We start from the raw sequence: 24,643 nt of genomic DNA, 5'->3' as shown, positions 1-24,643 counted from the left end.
TTTAAAACCAAACACTGAAATTGTGTCAGAATTGCACACATAGCATCTTAAAATGCAATCAGCTCAATTGCAAATGTTCAAAAGGAAACCACAATGCACAGGTTTCTTCTAGGAGAAGCACCGTATTCGCACCATATTATGCTTGTTTATTATAGCTGAAATGTGTTCCTTTAAAGTAATAAAACATACAGTCCTGCGTTTTTTTTTTAAACCGTTCCTAACCTCTTCAGCACCCTCACAGGTTCAACTGTGTATTTTGTATTTTGGTATGCTGTTACTCACAATATGCAAATCAATCTATAAATCAATAATACCGCCTGGTGAAGTATGCATCTGCATCTCACCACTATCAGAGGCACGGTGCTCGGCCCAATCAGCTCTTCCTTCTGCCCCACACCTAAACCCATACATCACCCAGCGCCCCAAATTACTCCTATTTTTTCAAATTTGAGCTGAGGGTGAAGTCAGCTAAAATCAGGGGGTTTAATTACCCTGTCGTCTGTTGCAACATTTAAGGTGGATCAGGAAAGTTAGCTTGCTAGTTTGCTAGAAACTATTGGCGCTCTTTTTTATACTTTTTATGAAGAAAATGTCCATATGACATTAACATGACATAGTACACTACAGGTTTATAGTGGTTATAGTTATTTTTAACAGGGAAAATGCTCAAATATGTGGGTTTATTTGGTCACTTGTGTCCCATCTTGCCAGTGATACTCATAGCCCCATAGTCTAAAGTTGGCCTCTCAAAAATCCCTGTTTGCAGGGCTGTATGCAAATAACACTCACCCATACCTACCCCTCCAACCTAACAAGTATCAGGCCACCCTACCTCTACCACTTACCCGCAATTTAGAGGAGTAGGGATAAGTGGTAGGCCTAATGCGTGAAATGGGATTGGGCCCAAATCTGCTCCACGTATTACTAGTGTTAAATCTGTGTATTCATGGCTAAATGTCTCCCTCTACAGGGAAAACTATATATCACACGTTAATCCAGGCTCAACCCAGCTTGTTTAGTGTTTAATTTTATTCACAATGTACATATCTATATCATATATATTTTCCTTATTCCTATTGTTAAAAATAAACAAACAAACCCTACTCAAACACAACACTACATTCATGTTTCCTTTTAATAAAACATTGGTCAGTGCATTGAGCTTTTATTTTGAAAAAAATCTTGACCACTGTTTTATTTAACGAAAGTTAATTTAATACATTTTAACACGGATCCCCATTTAAAAAAAAATAATTTCTGTTCTTTCACTACTAGGTTGTAATATATTTCGATTGCGTAATAAATATATTGTGGGTGGATCCTTATTCTATTTTGTAAAATTATTTTAACATAACATTGTTGTTTATTTTTTTACGCTTAGAAAAACATAAATCTAAAAAAACTGAACGTAATGTTGTCCCTCTATGGCATAAATGATCTTTTTAGGAAAAAAAACTTTCATTTTTTCAGACCATTTTTTCTTTTTGATTTAACAGAATCTTCACAATGTTCATCTTCACAAAGGCAACAAATAATAAAAAAAAGGTCAAATATGTAAACTTCTTTACATATTATAGCAAATAAACATATTTTTATTCATGACCCAGGTGTGTGCCTCATTTTATATAGATATGTCTTGTAACACTATATTAAAATAAAAATAAATGTGGCATGTTATGAATTGGTGTAATAACCAAAATATGGCATCAGGCCATGGAGCGTTAAAATTTGTAAAAACAAACAAACAAACAAACAAACAAAACAAACAAACAAACAAACAAAGGTTAATATATTTCATGTGTTAGCGGTAGGGGTCTTTTATTTTGAAGTGCGGCCGCTCTGATGTGAAGTGCAGTGTGGCGGATCGCTCCGCGTGTTTCTCATGTTTGGTTTGGCATATTGAGATTTTTTAATCTGAGTTAGCGCTTTAAAATCTGCAGAAATGGTGAAGGAGCAGTTCAGGGAGACGGATGTGGCCAAAAAGATGTAAGTCACTCATGTTTTGTTGGTGAAATACGAGGTAATAATTAGAATTTCATTGCGTTCCACCTTAAGAAGTGCTTCAGTTACATGTAACTTCTGTCCCGTTTAAGGTGGAACTGGGAACTTTGAACGAAAGTCATATTCCAACAGCGTAGCGGCTTTTTCACGCTATTCTTTCTTTTTGTATTAAAATAAAACTATCAATAATTAACACGATATTATTATAATCATTAGTACACTACTAATTTAGTTGTTCTACTACCTTTAGTAGTTCAAAACAGCCTACAAACGAGTGCTCTCTTAGGATTGTAAACTAGCTTAAATCACCTAGCTTAGGTTATATCTGTTAACCTGCGTTCACGAGGCTAATATATGTAGCTAATTTAGTTTTTTAGTTCTTAGCATAGCTAACCAATTATAACTAAATCTGTGTGATTTATTTGACTGATTTAAGCTTATGTTTACCCTGTACTCGAGGCCTAATGCACCACATGTAGCTACAATATCTCCTAAAACTAAGTACACCTTTCACATTTCTCCAAATCTTTTCATAAATATAAATGAAATTTAGGTTTTAACTTACTGTAGTCAATTTTTGTCTTATTTAACAGTATATGTTTACTCTCCTCAGTACTATTCTAATACCTCAGTACACAGAAATGCATGTCTAAATAGCTGGCACACACCACAGTAAACATATTTTGTGTGACCTCTTTTATTGTTTAGTTCTGCCATAAGACTCTTGGGCATGATATTTGCCAGAGCTGCACAGGTTGTTACAGGTTGAAATCCTCTTTCACTCTTGCACCATGACATCACAGAGCTGGTGGATGTTTAACAACATTGTGCTCCTCCACCTACTGCTTGAGGATGCCCCACAGGTGCTCAAATGCGGTTCAGGTGTGGATATATACTTGGCCAGTCCATCATATTTACCTTCAGCTTACTCAGTAAAGCTTTTCTCATCTTGGAGATGTGTTTGGGATCATTATTGTGGAACTACAGCCGATTTCAAACGTAACCCTTCTCCTTGAAAAATAGTTTTAAAGGGGAAGGTGTGAAATCCTCCCTGCTAACAAAATAATTGAGACAACCCTTAAAGCACCTGAAAAAGATATAGCTGTAGTAGTGGGGCGTTGAAGTTCAGTAACCTTGCTGCTGTTTTTTTAGTGTTAAATTTTAGGGCTTTATCATATTGTTTTATCTTCAGAAAAGGTGCAGGTGGTGCTGCAAATCATTGTTATTATACATTCCTTAATTCCTCTGTGATGTGCATCTGAAATTAGCATCTGAAAGGTGGAAAATCTCTTATCCTTCCAGCCTTACAAGAATCAGGGAACCCTACTCCTAGGCATGCCTGTGCAAAACAGAGGGGTAGGGCTAAGTGATAGGGCCAAGGGAATTAATGCGATTGGGCCTAAATGTTGGAATTCAGCTTCCCAGTGCAGAAGTGCTCACACATCCCTAGACTGTGATGCCACCCCCACCATGTTCGACTGTAGGCAAAAGTGGCATTTTTCTTGGAACTCCACACCAGGGTGCCATAACCATCCTAGCCTGCAGCATGCGGTTCCATTAATCCAGGTTCTTGGGCATATTTTCTTCTACAAACCATTTGCAGGCTTTCTTGTAGCTAAGTACACATGGGTTAGAGGTCATTCTCTGCTATTCACCCGAAAATCTCTCAAAATGTGTTATTTTGGAATTAAATTGTTTGTTGTCCATCATATGAAGTTAATTAGCTTGAATGGTCCAATTCTTAAGACTACTATTGATGACAGCACCACACACCCACACATTGATTTAAGAAAGTAATAATAAAGCAGTAAGAGCAAGTGTAGTGGAGTATACAGTATTTGTGGACATAAAGATCGTACAGGGTTCCCGCGCGTCCTTAAAAAGTCTTAAAATGTCTTAAATTAATATCCTGGTAATTAAGATCTTAAACTGTCTTAAATCTACTGGAAATTTGCTGTATACAATTTTCAGACAGAGCGTTTAATGCCAGTGGGAAAACATAGTGGCTCACTGTGAACATCTAATCCAGGGAGAAAACCAATGTCAGCGGAGAACTAGCTAACATTAGCAGCAAGCTAGCTAGCATACTAATGTTAGCGGCAAGCTAGCTACATTACTGAGGAAAGAACTAAGGTTAGCAGAGAGCTAACTAGCATTAGCGCCAAGCTAGCTACGTTACAGAGGAGAGAACTAAAGTTAGCAGCGAGCTAGCTAGTTACCTAGGAGAGAAGTAAGGTTAACGACAAGCTAGCTAACATTAGCGGCGAGCTAGCTATGTTACCAAGGAGAGAACTAAGGTTAAGAGGAGAGCTAGCTAACATGCTGACCTTACCAGCGACCTTACCGGGAATAGAGCTAAGGTTAGCGGAGGTTTCCAATACAATACAATAAATCCTTATGACTACAGTTTGGGGTCTTAAATTATATTTATTGAGGTCTTAAAAAGGTTATAAAAATGGTGCAGGAACCCTGTCATATATGCAAGTGTTAACAACATTAGTGAAAGGATAAGTTTATTGGGCAGACCAAGCATGTGCTGCAGTCTGTAGAGTGGAGACATTCTTGGGAAACCCGTGGCCTCAAGATGTCCTGCACATATTACTGAACTGTTCTGTCATGGACTCCTTTCTTCTTGTATCTTTTCAGAAGCCACATCTGTTTTGGTATGAAGTCTGCAGAGCAGATGCGTCAGCAGGCTCATATCCAGGTGGTCAGTAAGAACCTGTACAGTCAGGACACCAGCCACACGCCACTGTCCTATGGAGTGCTGGACCACCGCATGGTATGATCAAAACACCTGACCTCACACACCTTACCACACCAAAGCATGTCCCCCGTGGTTTACCTAAATAAGTGTCTGCCTATTTCCCTCCCATTCAGGGCACTAGCGAGAAGGACCGCCCATGTGAGACCTGTGGAAAGAATCTGGCTGACTGTCTCGGCCACTATGGGTACCTGGATCTAGAGCTGCCCTGCTTCCATATCGGATATTTTAAAGCCACAATAGGGATCCTGCAGGTGAGCTCACTGATCCATGTTGATTTGTATAGCCACAATCCAAATGGGTCTTTTCCTAAATACAGTGATATTTGCTTTAGTAGAAAAACCTACTGTAGCTAATTATATGTAGGGCCAAAACCCTTCCACTGTTGTGCTTTAAAAGAGCTACTGAACTGCAGAAAGGAGGAGTGCAAGAGGTAGAGGACGCAGGACATTAAAATAGAGAGAGAGTGAGATACAGCTGGAGGAAATGTATGAATGAGTTAATGAACATCTCCTCGTCTCCATTAGATGATCTGTAAGACGTGTTCTCGGATCATGCTGAGTAAGGAGGAGAGGCAGCAGTTTTTGGATTATCTGCGCCGGCCTGGACTCGCCTATCTGCAGAAACGAGGTCTGAAGAAGAAGATCTCTGACAAGTGCAGGAAGAAAAATGTCTGCTTATACTGCAGCGCCTTCAATGGTACACACACACACTCATCTTATACAAATGTAGATTAAAAAAAAAAAAAAAAAAAAAAACGTTTTATGTTGTGAAATATTTTTTTTTTTTTTACATGAACTTACAAATATTTTGTATATATTGTAGGGGTGCATCAATGTGGGAATTCTGTATGTCACATGTATATATCTGCTAAAGCCAATGTCGATATACACATTTATATCTTAGAGAGACTACACACCCTGGTTTAAATTTAAATTTAAATCAATTTAAACTAACTATTAAAAAGAACTTAAAATTAGCTTTAATCAATGCATATTAAAGTAGTTGCGTGGTCAGCATTGCTAGGTCCTTTTCTGGCATACGATAAATACGTTAGCATGTATCTGTTTGAAATATTGCCAATAGTTCAATATTATCGTGCATCCCTAAGAGATATATATATATATATATATATATATATATATATATATATATATACATTTATATATATATATATATATATATATATATATATATATATATATATATATATATACACAGTTGTGGTCAAAAGTTTACATACACTTGTAAAAAAAACATAATGTTATGGCTGTCTTGAGTTTTCAATAAGTTCTACAACTCTTATTCTTATTCTTATTCTTTTCTGTGATAGAGTGATCGGAACACATACATGTTTGTCACAAAAAACAGTCATAAAATTTGGTTCTTTCATAAATTTATTATGGGTCTGCTGAAAATGTCACCAAATCTGCTGGGTCAAAAATATACATACAGCAACAAAATTTGTCAATTTTGGTGATGTAGAGAGTTGTGTCAATCAAATTAGCTTCATGTCATGGCCTCTTCACTTCTTGTAAGTGATTCTGATTGACTACAGCTGTTGACTTCTCATGAGCCCATTTAAATAGGGCTCATTTGACCCAGTGATTAGACTCAGCTACAAAAGCTACAATGGGAAAGTCAAAGGAACTCAGTGTGGATCTGAAAAAGCGAATTATTGACTTGAACAAGGCAGGGAAGTCACTTGGAGCCATTTCAAAGCAGCTACAGGTCCCAAGAGCAACTGTGCAGACAATTATACGCAAGTATAAAGTGCATGGAACAGTTGTGTCACTGCCACGATCAGGAAGAAAACGCAAGCTATCACATGCTGCCGAGAGGAGATTGGTCAGGATGGTCAAGAGTCAACCAAGAATCACCAAGAAGCAGGTCTGCAAGGATTTGGAAGCTGATGGAACACAGGTGTCAGTCTCCACAGTCAAGCGTGTTTTACATCGCCATGGACTGAGAGGCTGCCGTGCAAGAAAGAAGCCCTTGCTCCAGAAAAGGCACCTTAAGACTCGGCTGAAGTTTGCTGCTGATCACATGGACAAAGATAAAACCTTCTGGAGGAAAGTTCTCTGGTCAGACGAAACAAAATTTGAGCTGTTTGGCCACAACACCCAGCAATATGTTTGGAGGAGAAAAGGTGAGGCCTTTAATCCCAGGAACACCATGCCTACTGTCAAGCATGGTGGTGGTAGTATTATGCTCTGGGGATGTTTTGCTGCCAGTGGAACTGGTTCTTTGCAGAAAGTAAATGGGATAATGAAGAAGGAGGATTACCTCCAAATTCTGCAGGAAAACTTAAAACCATCAGCCCGAAGGTTGGGTCTTGGGCGCAGTTGGGTGTTCCAACAAGACAATGACCCAAAACACACATCAAAAGTGGTAAAGGAATGGCTAAACCAGGCTAGAATTAAGGTTTTAGAATGGCCTTCCCAAAGTCCTGACTTAAACCCCATTGAGAACATGTGGACAGTGCTAAAGAAACGGGTTCATGCAAGAAAACCATCACATTTAGCTGAACTGCACCAATTCTGTCAAGAAGAGTGGTCAAACATTCGACCTGAAGCTTGCCAGGAGCTTGTGGATGGCTACCAAAAGCGCCTAGTTGCCGTGAAAATGGCCAAGGGACATGTAACCAAATACTAATGTTGCTGTATGTATATTTTTGACCCAGCAGATTTGGTGACATTTTCAGCAGACCCATAATAAATTTATGAAAGAACCAAATTTTATGACTGTTTTTTGTGACAAACATGTATGTGTTCCGATCACTCTATCACAGAAAAATAAGAGTTGTAGAACTTATTGAAAACTCAAGACAGCCATAACATTATGTTTTTTTACAAGTGTATGTAAACTTTTGACCACAACTGTATATATATATATATATATATATATATATATATATATATATATATATATATATATATATATATATATATATATATACACACATACACACAGAACCTCTCTAGGATCTTTAATTCAACATAACATTCATTCTTCATTCTGCAGGTCCGGTAAAGAAGTGTGGTCTACTGAAGATCATCCATGAGAAGTATAAGACCACCAAGAAGGTGGTGGACCCCATCGTCTCTGATTTCCTTCAGTCTTTTGACATTGCTATTGAACACAACAAGGAGGTGGAGTCACTCCTGAGCAGGGCACAGGTGAGAAGCTCTTTCCTTATCTGATTTAACTTGAATTTACTGTTATATAATCCGGTTTAGCTGCTGCTGACTAGGATTTATTAAGATTTATTTGGGGTAACCACAGTTTACCTCATCTGGCTTCAGCTGTGTTTACCTGTATTGCTGTAAGCACATGTGTTTGTTGTGAGCTTAAGTTCCTGGGTTCACCTATTTACACCTACGTTGATGTTAGCACACCTAAGTTTACCTCTGTTAAATTTGCTTCACCTGGGTTTATCTTGGTTTATTTAACCTCACATTGGTTTGGTGATCATTTGGACTAACATGAGCTCATTTGGTTTTCCCTGTGTTCAACTGAGTTGTATAATAGTATACCCATTTAAATTTACCTGTGTTCTTATGGGTTGACGTGACCTGCACTGGGTGGACATAAGCTCACCTGATTTAAATGATGTTATCATGTGTAGATATTATTAGCAATGCAGCTATAGAATATTTTAGTAATCAAGTATTCCTTAGATTAACCAAGCAAAAACGTTTTATCCAATTACTTGATTAAAGAAAAAATAAGAAATTTTATTTAATAAATGACTTATTGGTTTCCTTTTCTCAACAAAGTGTAACAATTATGATATTTGATACGATATCTTCCTAAATATCTTGAAACTGAAACAGTATTGTTCAAAAAATGAAAACATCACAAGTTAATGGCAAAAAAGTAATTAAAAAAAACCTGAGTCTTTGTTCTGGTTTTGATTCACTAAATCGCAGTAAAGCAGAGGAAACAGAAAAATAAGGCATTTAAAATCTGGGAGGCATTTAACTTTTAAAATCTGTAGATATTCTGTGAATTATCATGTGATCTTTGTGGTGTTTGTGAACGCTTTGAGGAACTAACACAATGGATTGAGTATACAGTCGACTCTACATATCTGTGTGTGTATAATATATATTAATTCTTCTTACTCATGTTCTTTCAGGAGAATCTCAACCCACTGGTGGTTCTGAATCTGTTCCGGAGGATTCCTAATGAAGACGTTCCTCTGCTGCTGATGAACCCTGAGGCGGGTAAACCTGCTGACCTCATTCTGACCCGCCTCCTTGTCCCACCCCTCTGTATCCGGCCTTCAGTCGTCAGTGACCTCAAATCAGGCACTAATGAGGACGACCTCACGATGAAGCTCACAGAGATCATCTTCCTCAATGACGTCATCAAGAAGGTGCGTCATCTGTGTGTCTAAGTAAATGAATACTTGGCCCTTAAAGGTACAGTTCACTGAAAAAAACTAAGTACAAGTACATTTATTATTATTTCTCAGTCAGTGATGGATTATGTTTGACTGCTGTTCTTAGTAGCTGGGCAATAAATTGACAAATGATTTGAAACCAACTTTCAAAACCTTTTAATTGAATTAATTATGTCCATATCTGTTATTTATTCTCGCTGTGTGTGTAGCTGTACTATTCCTTTTAAATATATGCTACTGCTTATGTTAAATGACATAGCAACCGCTAAGCACTACCAGGTCAACCACCTGTACCTGTATCAAAAACCATGGCATCTGCTTAGCAAGATGGGTGATACTACAGCAGCTCTCTAGCAACTCCCTAGCAACCACTATAGCAGTCACTATAACAACCATCCGGTAACAATTTTTACATTATAACACCATGGTAATGCCATAATAGCAACCACCTAGCAACATCACATCAACTAACTGGAATGCCATATTGTAGCTGTCTATTAAAAAACAAGTATCTCCATTTTTGTTACTTTTAAATTTACTACATATTTGAACTCACAAACCGTTCCTTACACTGTCAAAATTTCCTGATGAATAAATCGATAGAAATTGCCCCAAATGACATTGTTACATGAAATATTACATTGACTTCCATTCAAAGTAAAGAATGTTTTATCCCTCTCCTGTAAAGTTGCTGTTTTGTAGATGCATGGTTTTCATTGGATTGTAATATTAACCATATTGACCGTATGAATCCGTGTCTCTCCCTCTCAGCACCGTATGTCGGGGGCTAAGACACAGATGATAATGGAGGACTGGGATTTCCTGCAGCTGCAGTGCGCTCTCTACATCAACAGCGAACTGTCCGGCATCCCCCTCAACATGGCCCCCAAGAAATGGACGCGAGGCTTCGTACAGAGGCTGAAGGGAAAACAAGGTAAAGCAGCAGATTTCTACAGATTTCTACCTTTTCTACAGAGGAACACAGTAAATCTTTGGGGTCTAAACTGGCTGTAGCCACTGAAGCCAATCAATGAGGCAACTGCTTTTTGATGTCAGTCACAAAAAAAAGCAAACAAAAGTAGAGTTAGCTGTGCGTCATTGTTTGGAGCCGACAAATTGCGTGTGTCTGATCCGAATTTCAGTGTCGTGAGCGGCAAAGGTCCGTGTAGTGTGACATAGTCAAAGATCAGTCATTTGACATGAGCGACGCCGTCAGAGCGTCCGACAGAAAAACTAGCATTTTAGAATTTTTGGTGTTTTATCTCATTGTTTGACATTGACCAATAGGAAGACGTAAACACGAGAAAAGGAAGCGGGACAGTGCTCCTGCAGTTCGCTGGACCAGAGAAACCAAAGAAAAGTTTGTTGAGCTGTGGCATCAATGCCCATGGTTTTATTCTGTTTATTCTTTATTTATGTATTCTGTTTATTCCTTTATTCTGTTTACAGGCACTGAAACTTAGTTAAAGTAGCATAATTTTTACCTTACCTCAAGTTCTCTCTGGAGTACACAAAGCTTGTGATGTCCTCTTTGGCTCTTCTTTTTACGTTTTCTGAACACAAACGAGCTACCATCACTCAAAGCGCTTCTGTAGCCGTGATTGTCAGATTCTATGCTCCTCCCCCACAATGACCTACGAACTCACGCAGGGAAGTCGGTGATGATTGGTCGGCGACTAACGTGTAGTGTTGCCAGTACCCCTAGAACAACACAAAACGAAGATAACTGCTTAATCTCACATAGTGAACATTGTGAGGGACAAAAATGTTGTGTATTCTGAGCTTGGCATAAGACTCTACACTCTGTCTTTACTATTACACTTGTACAGTTTAAACACTGACTTGTACATTACCCATGGGGGTAAATTACTCCAGAGAGCTGCTGAGATGAGTTTAAACAGGCTTCACTCCTTCATTAACGTTACTAACATTAGTTAAACTAATGTTAGCTGACTAAGTGTTGGAGAGATACTGTACTCTGTCCACTCCATTAAAATTAATTTATATGTAATAGTACCTACAGACTTTAATAAAAAAAAATACATCCTTGATTCTCCTGAAAATAACATCCAGACTGTGTGAATGTTTTTTACAATATGCATTGTATTATCTTTGTGCTCTTCATCAGGTCGGTTTCGTGGCAATCTGTCTGGAAAGAGAGTGGATTTCTCTGGACGAACGGTCATCTCTCCAGACCCGAATCTGAGGATTGATGAAGTGGCTGTACCAGTTCATGTGGCCAAAATCCTCACATACCCGGAGAAGGTGAGTTAAATGATAAGGGGTTTGTGTAATTTCAAACTGTACCAAATGTCTTTCTAAATACTTAACAAATATTAGCATGCAAACATTATAAATCATTATAGAGCACCTCCTACACTTCCTGTAGTGTATTACAGTCTGTCAGAACACTCTGTGGATTATATAACCAATATAGAGCATTAGAGTGTTTTTGTTCCCTTTTGTGGATTTGGGTCTGTTTGAGAATTCTTTAACCCCTTCCTCTCTTTGCTGTTCCTGTAGGTAAATAAAGCTAATATTGAGCTGATGAGGAAGCTGGTGAAGAACGGTCCAGATGTTCATCCTGGCGCTAACTTCATCCAGCAGAGACACATGCAGATGAAGAGGTGAGGGCAACACACAATCACACCCACACACACACCTGTCTAGCTCTGTCACAGTAAAAGTTTTTGATTAGATGATGTACAGTACAGACTAGGGGTGTGCCATATCGTATCGTACGCGATAATATCGCCAACATTTTTTAAATATCGTGAACACTGTCCACATCTGTCCAGTATCATTTATTTTTCTATAGTCCTGGATATATGGAGATATATTTGTGTGCATTATTAGTACATTAACATTCTGGATCATTGACTTCTGTTACATATTTGATAAAATTCTCAGTTAAAATATATGCATTAATACATTTTTAGTTTGTTTCAGTTGAGTATTCTTGAAATGTTTTTTTTTTTTTTTTTTTTTACTCAGTGTTTTGACATATCGCCAGGAGTATCGTTATCATGAAAATACCATGAAATATCATGATATTATTTTAGGGCCATATCACTCACCCCTAGTACAGACACAGATTCATATTAATATTTGTTCTTTATTTGTGCAATTTACTACATTGTAAATTAATAAATAATTATAAACTATGAAAAAACACACTTCAATTAGTATATAAACAAAAAAGAGTTTAGCCGTCATAAACACTTGACATACAAACCCAACCCAGAGTGAAGGAAAAGCAGTAAACAAGAGCTCAGCACCTCTAGAACTCCTTTAAAACTATGTTCACATTATAAGCCACATTGCTCAAATCTGATTTTGATTCTTCAAATTCATAAATGTAAGTGATTTGCAATAATTGTATATGCAACTGAAATTGGGAGCCTAGTGCATCCCAAATTTTTAACATTAACGTTTTAATTTAACATTATAGTCATTATGGCTTAGGGCACTATAGGCTAAAGGTGGTGCAGCCTACGCTTTTGTTCTTATTGGCATTACTTTTATACTTGTAAGTAGTTTTGAAACCAGTACTTTTTATACTTTTACTTGACTGAAAAGCTTGTATACATTTCCATATATTTTCTGCTGATTTGATATTGACGTTCTGTGTGCATCTAAACCAACATAACTCTCCTAAACTGACTTGTTTAAACCAAAATGGTTCATTTTTATTTAGGATTTACTGCTCTAAAAATAGAAATAAATGATTTGTCTTTTTTTCCCCTAGTAGTCTTTAGATATATTTTTGTCAATTTGGTCAGAATGGTAAAGTGAAGAATCACAGTCACTGTGTTCTGTGTTATTTGGCTGTAAGTAGATATTGGTCTAATTTTGTTCGTTTGGTTGTTGGCTGTAAGGTTTCTGAAGTACGGGAACCGGGAGAAGATGGCTCAGGAGCTGAAGCTGGGCGATGTGGTGGAGAGGCACATGATCGACGGAGACATCGTCCTCTTCAACCGACAACCCTCCCTGCACAAACTCAGCATCATGGCCCACATTGTGAGTTCAAACCCCTACATACAGAATAACCCAAAAGCTGCTTCAGGGTTCAGTTATGCTGAGTGCTGATGAGGGCTGGCAAACTATTCAGAGATTTATACAAATAAATATTGTGTGGATTAAATTTGATTTTATTAACTTATTGTTGTGATTACTTTAGGGATGCACTGATCTGCTATTAGGAGAACAGTCTCCATGTTAACAAAATTAGCTGGATCAACATTTGGATAAATAGGCCTTGGTTGGTTCTTTTGTTTAACTACTATGCGTTTCTTTCTTTTATTAAGAAAAACATGCTCTGTTTTTTCTCCTCCAGGCTCGTGTGAAGCCCCACAGGACGTTCCGCTTTAATGAATGTGTGTGTACGCCATATAATGCTGACTTTGATGGAGATGAGATGAACCTTCACCTGCCGCAGACTGAGGAGGCCAAGGCTGAGGCGCTCGTCCTCATGGGGGTGAGAGACGAGAAAAAGCTGAGATGCGGTGGAGAGAATTGGCTACTTGGCACCATTGTTGTTTTATCTAACATGTATATTTTAATATTAATTTGATTTTAGTAATAACTAGGGATGTCTTCGATCCAATAATGTGATCAAAAATCGGGCCAGTCACATCATTTTAAAGCATCAGAAACTGGTGAAAAAGATCTGAATCAATGATTTATCAAAAATGTACATTACGTTGTTACCCCACGAGTTCACTATAGACAATGCTGCTTGCATGCAATGAAAATGCTTGCGCTACAAACACACACACAGTGGTTTTCTCTTTCGCAAAAAAAGGAAATATATGCAGCTACATTAGTGTTTATTTCTTCAATTATTACTGTTAACACAATAACTAAGTTACAAGTTAAAATATTCTTGTTTAAAAAGATATTATAATACAGTAAAAAAAAGTGTAGTCTAAATCTAGTCTGCCAGGCCTAAACCACACAACACTTTCAGTACTTTCTCCCTCCCAAAAATACAGGAAAATCCAGCATTTAAAAAAAGATTTATCAAGAGCTTAATTATGATTATGACAGAATTGTGGTTTGTTTGTTAAAGAAAAGGTGCTTATTTAAATGGAAATCATTTCTATGGCTTTTTAGTTCTTGTTTAGTTTGGGATAAAAAATTGGCTGTTTTGATACCGTAAAAAACTTATATATATAGATATATATATATATATTTTTTTTATATATAATATAACTGCTTTGCCAAGTTATTGAATCTGGACTCTGCACTGACAATTAAGTGACTTGGACTCTGACTTGAGAGCAAAAAAAATGAGCTCAGGACATACCTAATACTAACATCCCTCTCTCTCACAGACGAAGGCTAACCTGGTGACCCCAAGAAACGGTGAACCTCTGATCGCTGCTATTCAGGATTTTCTGACAGGTGTGTGTCTATCTACCTTGTATTTCCACTCACTGGCCAATTTATTAGAAACACCTACCTGTGATTTCACTGACTGCCCACTTTATTAACCTTATGTTTCCACACTGCTAAAATCATAGTTCGCTGATCTCTGTTGTAATTAGTGACTAGAGTTTACCCTCACATCCCACACACATTAAATGTGCTTTAAACATCATCGTGATGCACCTTTATTCTTTTAGTGGTTGAAAAAGGAAGGACTGTTATGAGTTTGAGTGAAATCTGAATGTGATCAGATTACTATTACCCCCATTTTGATTGACAGAATAAACAGATTCTTAAAGAGGCGTAGAATTCATATGTAGCAGAGGATTCATGGGCTCATCTAAGGTGGGGATTGCCTTTTCTGCAGGAGCTTTATGGGAGAGATTTTAAAGTTTTTGGAGGTGGAGTTGTTTCTGAGTGACATTATTAATGAAATCCTGTGTTCTAAAACGTTTATTGTTGCTGAGAGTGCTCATCCCGGTACAGTGCAGCACCGCCAGCATTTAGCCCAGCATTGTGTTCTTGTGTTCTGTGGATTTAGAGCTGAATCAGCAGAACATGTCTCAGATTAATTGGTTACAGTTGCCACAAGCATTGTAAGAAAACTGCAGTTTCATTCATCACCCTGGATGTGTGTTACTGTCTGAAGAATGTTAAAAACTCCAGTTTAGAAGTGTTCAAAAGAGTTTGAACGTGAAATACGACAACAAGAACCTGACAATATGATGTACAGATTTTATGAATTAATATACAGTGGCTTTCAAGTATTCATACACCTTGAACTTTTACAATTTTTTATCAAGGAGAAATGATGCGTGGTTTTCAAAATGGTAATAAAAAAGAAAACTGAAGTGTGATCTGCAAAAGTATTCAGCCCCCTGTATCAAAACTGCAAGTCTTTTGGGCTATGTCTCTACCAGCTTTGCACATCTAGAGATTTTTGTCCGATTCAGTTCAAGCTCAGCCAGGTCAGGACTATGAATGGGCCTTTCTTCCACATGTTTGCTGTGTCCCCTACATGGCTTTTGGTAAACTGCAAACTAGGGGTGTGACGAGACACTAATATCACGAGACGAGACGAGACACGATACTGGGTTCACGAGAACGAGACGAGATTTAAAAAATAAATTTTTAAAGAAAACTTCAAAAATGAAAAATGGCTTGAAAACTAGAGTTTTATTTGACAATCATAAAACGCAAACTTAACAGACTGGTTTCTCTCACACATTTTATAAGAAATAGGAATAAGAATAAGAATAAAAAAATTAAATAAAACATTTCTAGGTCTTATATAGTGCAAACAATAAGTGCAAACAACAACCAGTCATATTAAGCCTATGGTTTGTGTTTTTGTCTCCTAAATCTCTATGCATAACCATAACCAGTCATATTAGGACTATGCTTGAAGTGCATAGGGGCACTGCACTACAGGGGGCGCCAAATGAAAGCCCCAAATAAATTTTCTCTCAGGAGAAACAGCCAATCAGCTTGCTGGTTTTGCGGAGCGTGGTGGGCTAGTAATGACAGAAGTGTCTCCTCCACCCCTCCCCCCCCTGTGTTTCCAGATCCCGCTAAAAAAAGTCCACACTAAACTATTTTTTTCCCAACAAGACAGATTAAAGTTTGACGAGAAATATCGTCACATTTTAATCTCGCGAGATCTCATGCCACGAGATCTCGTCACCCCCACACGTGTCTTTGTTTCAACAATGGTTTTCTTCTTGCCACTCTTCCATAAATGTCAGATTTGTGGAGTGCATTTTCCCACCTGAGCTGTGGATTTCTGCAGCTCTTCCAGAGTGACTGTGAGCCTTTTGGCTGCTTTTCTAACCATTTTTTGCTTGATCTGTCAGTTTGGGTGCACGGCCATGTTGTAGTAGGTTTGCAGTAGTATAAATAGTTTGTGGTTGTAAGGTGACAAAATGTGGAAAAGTTCAAGTGGTATGAATACATTTGCAAGCCTCTGTAATCTTCATAGAAAAACATTGACGAACTAGCGCATGACTTTCTTCTTGAGGCTAAATATAATCAAACCCTACATCTACTGTGAAGCGCTCCCAGAAGAAGAGTAGAGGATGCCATTGCAGTGAATAGTGGCAACAACAGTGGCTTACATGCATGGTTTTGAAAGAAACAGTGGTGCAGCATCTGTCTAAATCTGGCTATTATATCGAGAACTTCTGTTCTGTTATAGCATTGGTTTTATGAATTGAATTGATTGTGTGTGATTCATTTGCTTGGTCAGTTCAAATTAGAACTTTGTAGATAGTGTGTGTCAGCAGATGGCGCTCTTTCACTGTGTTTCTGAATGTGTGCGCTTGTGTGTGTGTGTGTGCTGGCAGGTGCGTATCTGCTCACTCTGAAGGACACTTTCTTCGACCGAGCGAAGGCCTGCCAGATTGTTGCATCAATTTTGGTGGGAAAAGATGAAAAAATCAAAGTAACTCTTCCTCGCCCAGCCATCATCAAGGTATTTTCTCTCTCTCTCTCTCTCTCTCTCTCTCTCTCTCTCTCTCATATTGCTGTATTTTCCTCACTCTCTTTCTCAACTCAATTCAATTCCATGAGCTTAATTGCCATGATTAAATACATTCAAGGATTGCCAAAAACGTCACAAGCCAATTAAACTGTTGATAATAATTATAAATCCCAAATTTGCTAATATTGAAACAACAATATTGTTAAAAGTAGCATATAGACAATTGAGAAACATTCTGAATTGTAGAGTAATACTAAAGTCATCCAAACTATGAATAGAAATATGGGTTTATTTATTAAACAACAAATTGTTACAGACTATGTTTTATATTTTAGATTCTTCAAAGTAGCACCTCTTGCTTAGATGACAGTTTTGCACATCTTGGCTGGATTTTCTCAGTCTCAGCTTTAGGAAGTAGACTCACCTGGAGTTCAACCTTTCAGTTAACAGCTGTGTTGAACTTGTCAAAAGTTAATTACTTGAATTTCTTGTCCCTTAATGTTAGTTTGAGAGCATCAGTTGTAAAGTTGTGAAGAGGTAGAGTTGGTATACAGTGAATAGCTCTATTTGAATAATCTTCTAATCCATATTATGGATACAAGAACTACTCAACTAAGTAAGGAAAAAAAATACTTAAAGAAATGAAAGTCAGTCAATCCCCCAAAAAATCCAGAAATTTGAAAGTATCCTCAAATGCAGTCACAAAGACAATCATGTTACCAAATGTTATGATGGAACTGGCACTCATCAGGACCACCCCAGGAAAGGAAGACCAGAAGTTCATCAGAGTTACCAGCTTTAGAAACCGCAGCACCTCAGATAAGAGAACCTAAATGCTCCACAGAGTAGTTTGGTTTGTTTAACACTTAAGTTACTACATGATTACGTACGTGTTCCTTCATAGTCTGGACGTCAGTATTCATTTCCAATGTAGGGAAAAATATAACATTGATTGTGAAGGTGTGTCCAAACCTTTGACTGGTACTGTATGTAATTATATGAAAGGTATGAGATAAAAATGAAATTGTGTGTGTGTGTTTTAGCCGATGCGTTTATGGACGGGGAAACAGATCTTCAGTCTGATCCTGAAGCCCAGCCAGAGCTGCCCTGTTAAAGCCAACCTGCGGACCAAAGGAAAACAGTACTGTGGTAAAGGAGAGGACCTGTGTTCCAATGACTCCTGTAAGTACACGCACACACACACCAACACAAACACACACACTACGTCTTTCACATTTTGTTCATAATTACTTTGTATGCATCTCCCACAATTTTCGGTTTAAAATGCTTTATTTAATTATTTAAACAAATTTAATTGTTAATGCCATTCACTCACACAGAGCTTTATTCAATCAGAATGAGTTTTACTTTAATTGTTACTTTTAAAACTTAAACAATTAAGCCGTTAATGGAAAAATAATCAGCAGATTAATTCATAATGAAAACAAGCATTAGCTGGTTATAGGCCTGTCATAATAACCATTTTTATTATGATATATTGTCCCAGAAATAATTGTGAAACAATTGTGATTAACAGCACTTTAATAATATTGGCATAATGATTATTTTACAAGTTATTTATTTAAAAGGGTATCATCATTTATTATAATAATAATAATAATAATAATAACAAGAAGAAGAAGAAAAAGTTGACACAATCTTCATAATTTGGGCTCTGCATGCCACCACACTGGATTCGAAATGAAACAAATAAGAAACAAAGAGTAGACTTTCAAGTTTAATTTAAGGGGTTGAACAAAAATATCCTATAAAATATTTAGGAATTACAAACATAGTTGTACAAAGCCTCCTTATTTTTAAACACAATTGGACATGTGTTTATTTTATTCAGGTTATTTTATGGGGTCCATGGGCTATTCTGTCATTAATGCATTATCCAGGTGTGGCATTAGCATTTTGAAGTTGTTGCTGTGAACCCACCAACATACAGTCAAATGGGTTCTCAATGGAAGTGAAACAAATTAGGCTGAAATGAAGAAAAAATCCACCTGAGAGATATCAGAAATGTAAGGAGTGGCCACATAAACTGTTCGGTACATTCTGATTAAAAAGAGCGCAGTGGGAAGCTCCCAAATTCCACAGTGGGGGATGGTCACAGAAATCTGTTTCTTCTATGTTAGAGAAAAATCCGTTTACACCATCCACTCAAGTGAAGAACACACTCCAGAAAGAAGGTTTATCAGTATCGCAGTCTATATTAAGGACAAGACTTCATGAGAGTGAATACAGAGCATTCACCACAAGCTGCAAACCATTAATAGAAAGACCAGATTAGATTTACCCAAAACCATCTAGCCAAGAAGCCAGCCCAGTTCTGGAACAGTGTTCTTTGGAGAAATGAAACTAAGATCAACCAGAATGCTGGGAAGAAGAGAGTATGGAGAATGCTTGAAAACAGCTCAACACAAAGCTTACTCACCACATCCTCTGTAAAACATGGTGGTGGGGGCATGGCTGTGCATGACTTCCAGTGGCACTGAGTCATTAGTGTTTATTAAAGATGTGACAGAAGCAGAAAGATGGTTTAGAAAAAAAATACAGATGAAGTTTACAGAAATTTAATTTCTGATCAGATTCACCCAAATGCAGCAAGGGTGATTGGATGGCGATTCAATTCAATTCAATTCAATTTTATTTATATAGCGCTTTTTACAACAAAGGTTGTCACAAAGCAGCTTTACAGGAAAAACAGGTCCACGCCTCTTATGAGCAGCACCACAGAGATGCCAATTTTATGGTGACACAGTGGCAAGGAAAAACTCCCTTTAAGAGGAAGAAACCTTGGAAGGAACCAAGACTCAGTCCGAGGAACCCATCCTACTCGGGTTGACCCGCTCAGTACAAACAAACAACAAACAAATAACAGAACAAAAACAGTACAGAGAATTAATGTGAACTATGGCTAATATAACAGGTACTAATTTATGAATATAAGAATGTGATGGGCACAAACTATAGAGCTATGGCTAATACAGAAACAGATACTGAGTGTGTTAATGGTAATCAGTGCAGGGCTGCAGAGCCGGAGAACAACACAGCGGGCAGTGGAGAGCCAGGCTGGGAACATCAGGAACAGGGCATCTCCATGCATGTAAAAGAGATAGATAGAGAAAACAGAAAGGAAAGGAAGAGAAAAAAAAAGCAGAAGTTAGAAGGGCTGTGTAATAATTCTGAGTAGAAGGACAGGGCTGATTCCTGAAAGCTGGAACCACAGACGGACACATCCAGGCAGACCGGCCGTCCAGGGGTCTCAGCACATGTGAGAAAGACAGAGAGAGAGAACAGAGAGGGGAGGGAAGAAAAAGGGGTTAGAATGGTTTTATAAAACTCTGCTGGAGTGGGATGGGCACTGGTAGCAGCAGCTCAGGACATGGGGAGAGAAAGAGAAAGCAGATGATTAGGACAGGGTTTATATTTGCTGGATAAGCTGTAAGAGGAAGAAAATTGTAATGAGACATTACTCAAAAGCTTGAGCAAATAGAAATGTTTTGAGTCTAGATTTAAAGATTGAGAGTGTGTCTGAGTCCCGTATATTAATAGGGAGGCTATTCCAAAGTTGGGGAGCTTTATAAAAGAACGCTCTTCCTCCTGCATAGTTTTTTCTAATACGCGGGACTAATAACAGGCCAGCGTCTTGGGAGCGGAGTGAACGCGGCGGATTGTAAGGAGTAAGGAGTTCCTGTAGATAATGCGGGGCCAGACCATTGAGGGATTTATACGTCAGGAGAAGTATTTTATAATCTATACGAAATCTAACAGGTAGCCAATGTAGGGATGAAAGAATAGGTGTAATGTGATCGAACTTTCTAGCTCTGGTAAGCACTCTTGCGGCTGCATTCTGAACTAGCTGGAGTTTATGGAGTAATTTATGTGGACTTCCAGCCAACAACGCGTTGCAGTAGTCCAGCCTGGAGGTTATGAATGCATGTACCAGCTTCTCAGCATCTTCCAGAGAGAGTATACTGCGGATTTTAGCTATATTTCTTAAGTGGAAGAATGCAGTTTTGACTATGCTACATATGTGAGCATCAAACGAAAGAATTGGGTCAAAGATGACCCCAAGGTTTCTCACAGTTTTACCAGGTATAATTAAGTGACCGTCTATGTCTACAGTATTAACATTTATGTTTTTATCAATATTAGGACCTAATAGAAGGACCTCAGTTTTATCAGAATTAAGTAAGAGAAAGTTGTGTGTCATCCAATTTTTAATGTCTTTAATACAGTCTGTTATTTGATTTATACAGAGCTCCTCGTTGGGTTTAGCAGATATGTAAAGTTGCGTGTCATCAGCATAGCAGTGAAAGTTAATACCATGCCTACGGATAATTTTACCCAGTGGTAGCATATAAAGTGTAAAGAGTAATGGACCCAGTATTGATCCTTGAGGGACACCATATTTTACTCTAGACTGATAAGAGCATTCGTTATTTAAGTAAACACACTGGAATCGATCTCTCAGATAAGATCTGAACCAGGTGAGGGCTGATCCTTTAATTCCTATAAGATTTTCTAACCTATCAAGTAGAATAGCGTGATCTATGGTGTCAAAGGCAGCACTTAGATCTAGCAGTACAAGGATGGCATTACTGCCCCTATCAAGAGCTGAAAGTAAATCATTAGTTACTCTAAGTAGAGCTGTTTCAGTACTATGGTTTTGTCTAAATCCAGATTGAAAAACCTCATGCATACTATTACTTTGTAGATACAAGCGCAGCTGGTTAAACACAATTTTTTCTAGGATTTTGGCTATAAAGGAAAGATTAGAAATTGGTCTATAATTAGCAAGCTCGCGGGGGTCCAGATTTGGCTTTTTGATAATGGGCTTAATGACCGCCAATTTAAGAGAATTGGGTACGTAGCCCATGCTAAGGGATGAATTTACTATTTCTAGTAATGATTTTCCCACCTTTGGCAGTGCCTGTTTCAATAATTGTGTGGGTACTGGATCTAATATACATGATGTTGATTTTGATGAGTTAATTACACTAAGTAAATCTTTTTCTGTAACCGGGCTGAAACACTCTAGGTGTGTCTCAGAGCTGGAGCAGCATTCATCGATATCTATAAGTAAATTTTGGGGGTGATACTGAATTTTTTGTCTAATGCTATTAATTTTATCATCAAAGAACTTCATGAAATCATTACTATTAATGTCGACAGGGATAACGGAGCTAGTTTGTTTTTGACTGCCGGTGAGTTTAGCCACAGTAGTGAAAAGGAATCTAGGATTGTCTCTATTTTTCTCAATAAGCGATGAAATATACTGGGATTTTGTTTTAATTAGGGCTTTTTTGTAGTCTGTGAGACTATGCTGCCATGCTAGCCGGAAAAATTCTAGTTTTGTGTGTCGCCATTTACGTTCAAAGTTACGAGCGGTTTGTTTTAATGTACGTGTGTGGTCATTATACCACGGTGCTAGCTTTTTATCCCTGATTTGTTTTATTTTTGTCGGCGCTACGCGGTCAAGGTTAGAGCGGAGCACAGTTTGTAGATTTTCTGTTTTGTGCTCGAGATCATGCTCATAGGACGGAAGGGAGATGGTTAAGTCGGGGAGTTTATTTACAAATTCATTAGCAATTGCGGTTGTTATTTTACGCTTGCTGATATAGTGGGGCGGGAGGAGGATATTTTGATTAAAAACTATTTCAAACATAATTAGATAATGATCGGATATTGAGTCATGTTGAGAAAGAGTAACTATATTCTCAGCCTCAATACCCAGTGTCAAAACTAAGTCTAATGTATGACTACATCGGTGAGTGGGGCCAATTACATTTTGTTTAAAGCCTAGAGCATCTAAAACTGATTTAAATGCAATTTTTAGTGGATCCTGGTCCTTTTCAAAGTGGATATTAAAGTCTCCGACAATTATGATCTTATCAGAAAGAAGAATTACTGCTGCTAGAAAGTCAGCAAATTCACTAATAAAATTTGAGTATGGTCCAGGAGGACGATACAGTGTTATAAGCAGGAACGAATGCTGCGTTTTGGAAGCAGGAGACGGGCCTGCTACTTTAAGACTAAGAACTTCAAACGACTTAGCATCCAATTGTGAGTTTTGAGATATACCTAACATTGAGTCATAGATTGTGGCAACACCACCGCCACGACCAGAGCTGCGTGGGTAACTGAAATAGCTAAAACCTGGGGGGGTAGACTCATTTAAAGCGATATATTCATCAGGTTTAATCCAGGTTTCACACAGACATAGTGCAGTAAGGTGATTATCAGTAATAATATCATTAACAATAACTGATTTTGGTGCTAGCGATCTTATATTTAATAGCCCTAGTTTCATACGGACGCTGCTGGTACTCTGAGAGACGGATGCTGTTGTTTTAATTTTAATAAGATTATTAAAACAGATTTTCTGAGTTTTTCGGTTTCGAGCGACACGGGGGACAGACACAGTCTCAATCCTACAAGGTAAAAATGCACTTGTATCTGAAAAAGGCACATAATTAAAACTCACAGCCTTATGCACAGGAAAGTGGCAAGATAACTCATTAGAACAATGTATATTACTAAACTGCCCATTACTTAGACCACTAACCTGGCCGGTATGACTGGTTAGAGCCAGTCAGTCCCGGCGTAGCACCGCCTCAATGTTACCAGAGAGGACGGTGGATCCCAGGCGGCTGGGGTGAAGCCCGTCTCGGTGGAAGAGGGCTGGACGTTCCCGAAAACTCTCCCAGTTGTCCACGTAGCCAACTCCACTAGCAGAGCACCAGTCCCGCAGCCAGCAGTGGAGAGCGTAGAGGCGGCTGAACGGCTGGCTCCCGCGGCGGTAGGTGGGCATCGGACCAGAGATGAGGAGGCGGGCGCGGGTCAGTCTGCGAGCGGTGTCCAGAAGAGTGCGAAAGTGCTCCTTCAGGACCTCACTGCGCCGGGCGGACGTGTCGTTGGTACCCACATGCAGGATGACGGTGCCGGGGTCCCCGCGATGCCGAAGCACCGTAGGAAGCCGCCGGGCGACGTCCAGGACCCGAGCTCCTGGAAAACACGACACTGCAGCATTACACTTAGCGTTAGACACCTTTAAATGCCTAACAATGGAATCTCCGACAATGAGGGTACTGCCCTTATCTGTTTTCCTCGGGGCTGGGGGAGGTGAAGGAGGCGACGGCGACGAGCTGAGGACCTCAAACCGGTTTGCGGAGGCAAAATCCGGCTGAGAAGGTAGGGGGGAAACCCGCTTTCCTCGGCCGCGCTGCCGCTCCCAGGCCCCTCCCGGAGCGGGGGTGAAGCAAACGACCGCCGGGGTCCGCCGCGCCGGCAGCACCGGGGTGGAGACGGCCGCGAAGGCGGCGTCGCGGGATTCCTCCAGCCTCGTCCTCTGCCTGTGGAGCTCCGACTGCCTCTCGAGCAGGCGGTGGATCTGCTGATCCAGACGGACGAGCTCCTCGCTGAGTGTCAGGAGAGCACGATCCTCCGCACACGCCATTACCTCGAAGTAAGCACAAAACACACACAAAAAAAAAAAAAACGGCAAAAATCGATAAATAACACAAAAATAATGGCTACCTGAGGGATTTTA

At 38.8% G+C, this 24,643-nt stretch overlaps 1 protein-coding gene across 1 annotated transcript in view; it reads left to right on the top strand.

The window, feature by feature from the left end:
- The first annotated feature begins 1,841 nt into the window (after positions 1–1,841).
- The window catches only part of polr3a (polymerase (RNA) III (DNA directed) polypeptide A), a 75,179-nt gene continuing 52,377 nt past the window's right edge, over positions 1,842–24,643 (top strand). The window contains exons 1-14 of the mRNA XM_022669061.2: positions 1,842–1,986; positions 4,648–4,783; positions 4,882–5,019; positions 5,293–5,464; positions 7,790–7,944; positions 8,907–9,146; positions 9,945–10,107; positions 11,302–11,438; positions 11,697–11,800; positions 13,052–13,193; positions 13,510–13,650; positions 14,510–14,579; positions 16,946–17,073; positions 18,126–18,264. Coding sequence (XP_022524782.1) covers positions 1,943–1,986; positions 4,648–4,783; positions 4,882–5,019; positions 5,293–5,464; positions 7,790–7,944; positions 8,907–9,146; positions 9,945–10,107; positions 11,302–11,438; positions 11,697–11,800; positions 13,052–13,193; positions 13,510–13,650; positions 14,510–14,579; positions 16,946–17,073; positions 18,126–18,264 — 1,909 coding nt within the window. The 5' untranslated portion in view covers positions 1,842–1,942. The remainder of the gene's footprint in view (positions 1,987–4,647; positions 4,784–4,881; positions 5,020–5,292; positions 5,465–7,789; positions 7,945–8,906; positions 9,147–9,944; positions 10,108–11,301; positions 11,439–11,696; positions 11,801–13,051; positions 13,194–13,509; positions 13,651–14,509; positions 14,580–16,945; positions 17,074–18,125; positions 18,265–24,643) is intronic.

Source organism: Astyanax mexicanus, chromosome 15 (assembly GCF_023375975.1).
Source record: "Astyanax mexicanus isolate ESR-SI-001 chromosome 15, AstMex3_surface, whole genome shotgun sequence".
In the NCBI taxonomy this organism is placed as follows: domain Eukaryota; kingdom Metazoa; phylum Chordata; class Actinopteri; order Characiformes; family Acestrorhamphidae; genus Astyanax; species Astyanax mexicanus.
The sequence above is the reverse complement of the archived record's forward strand: the minus strand, read 5'-3'. Positions and strand labels throughout refer to the sequence as shown.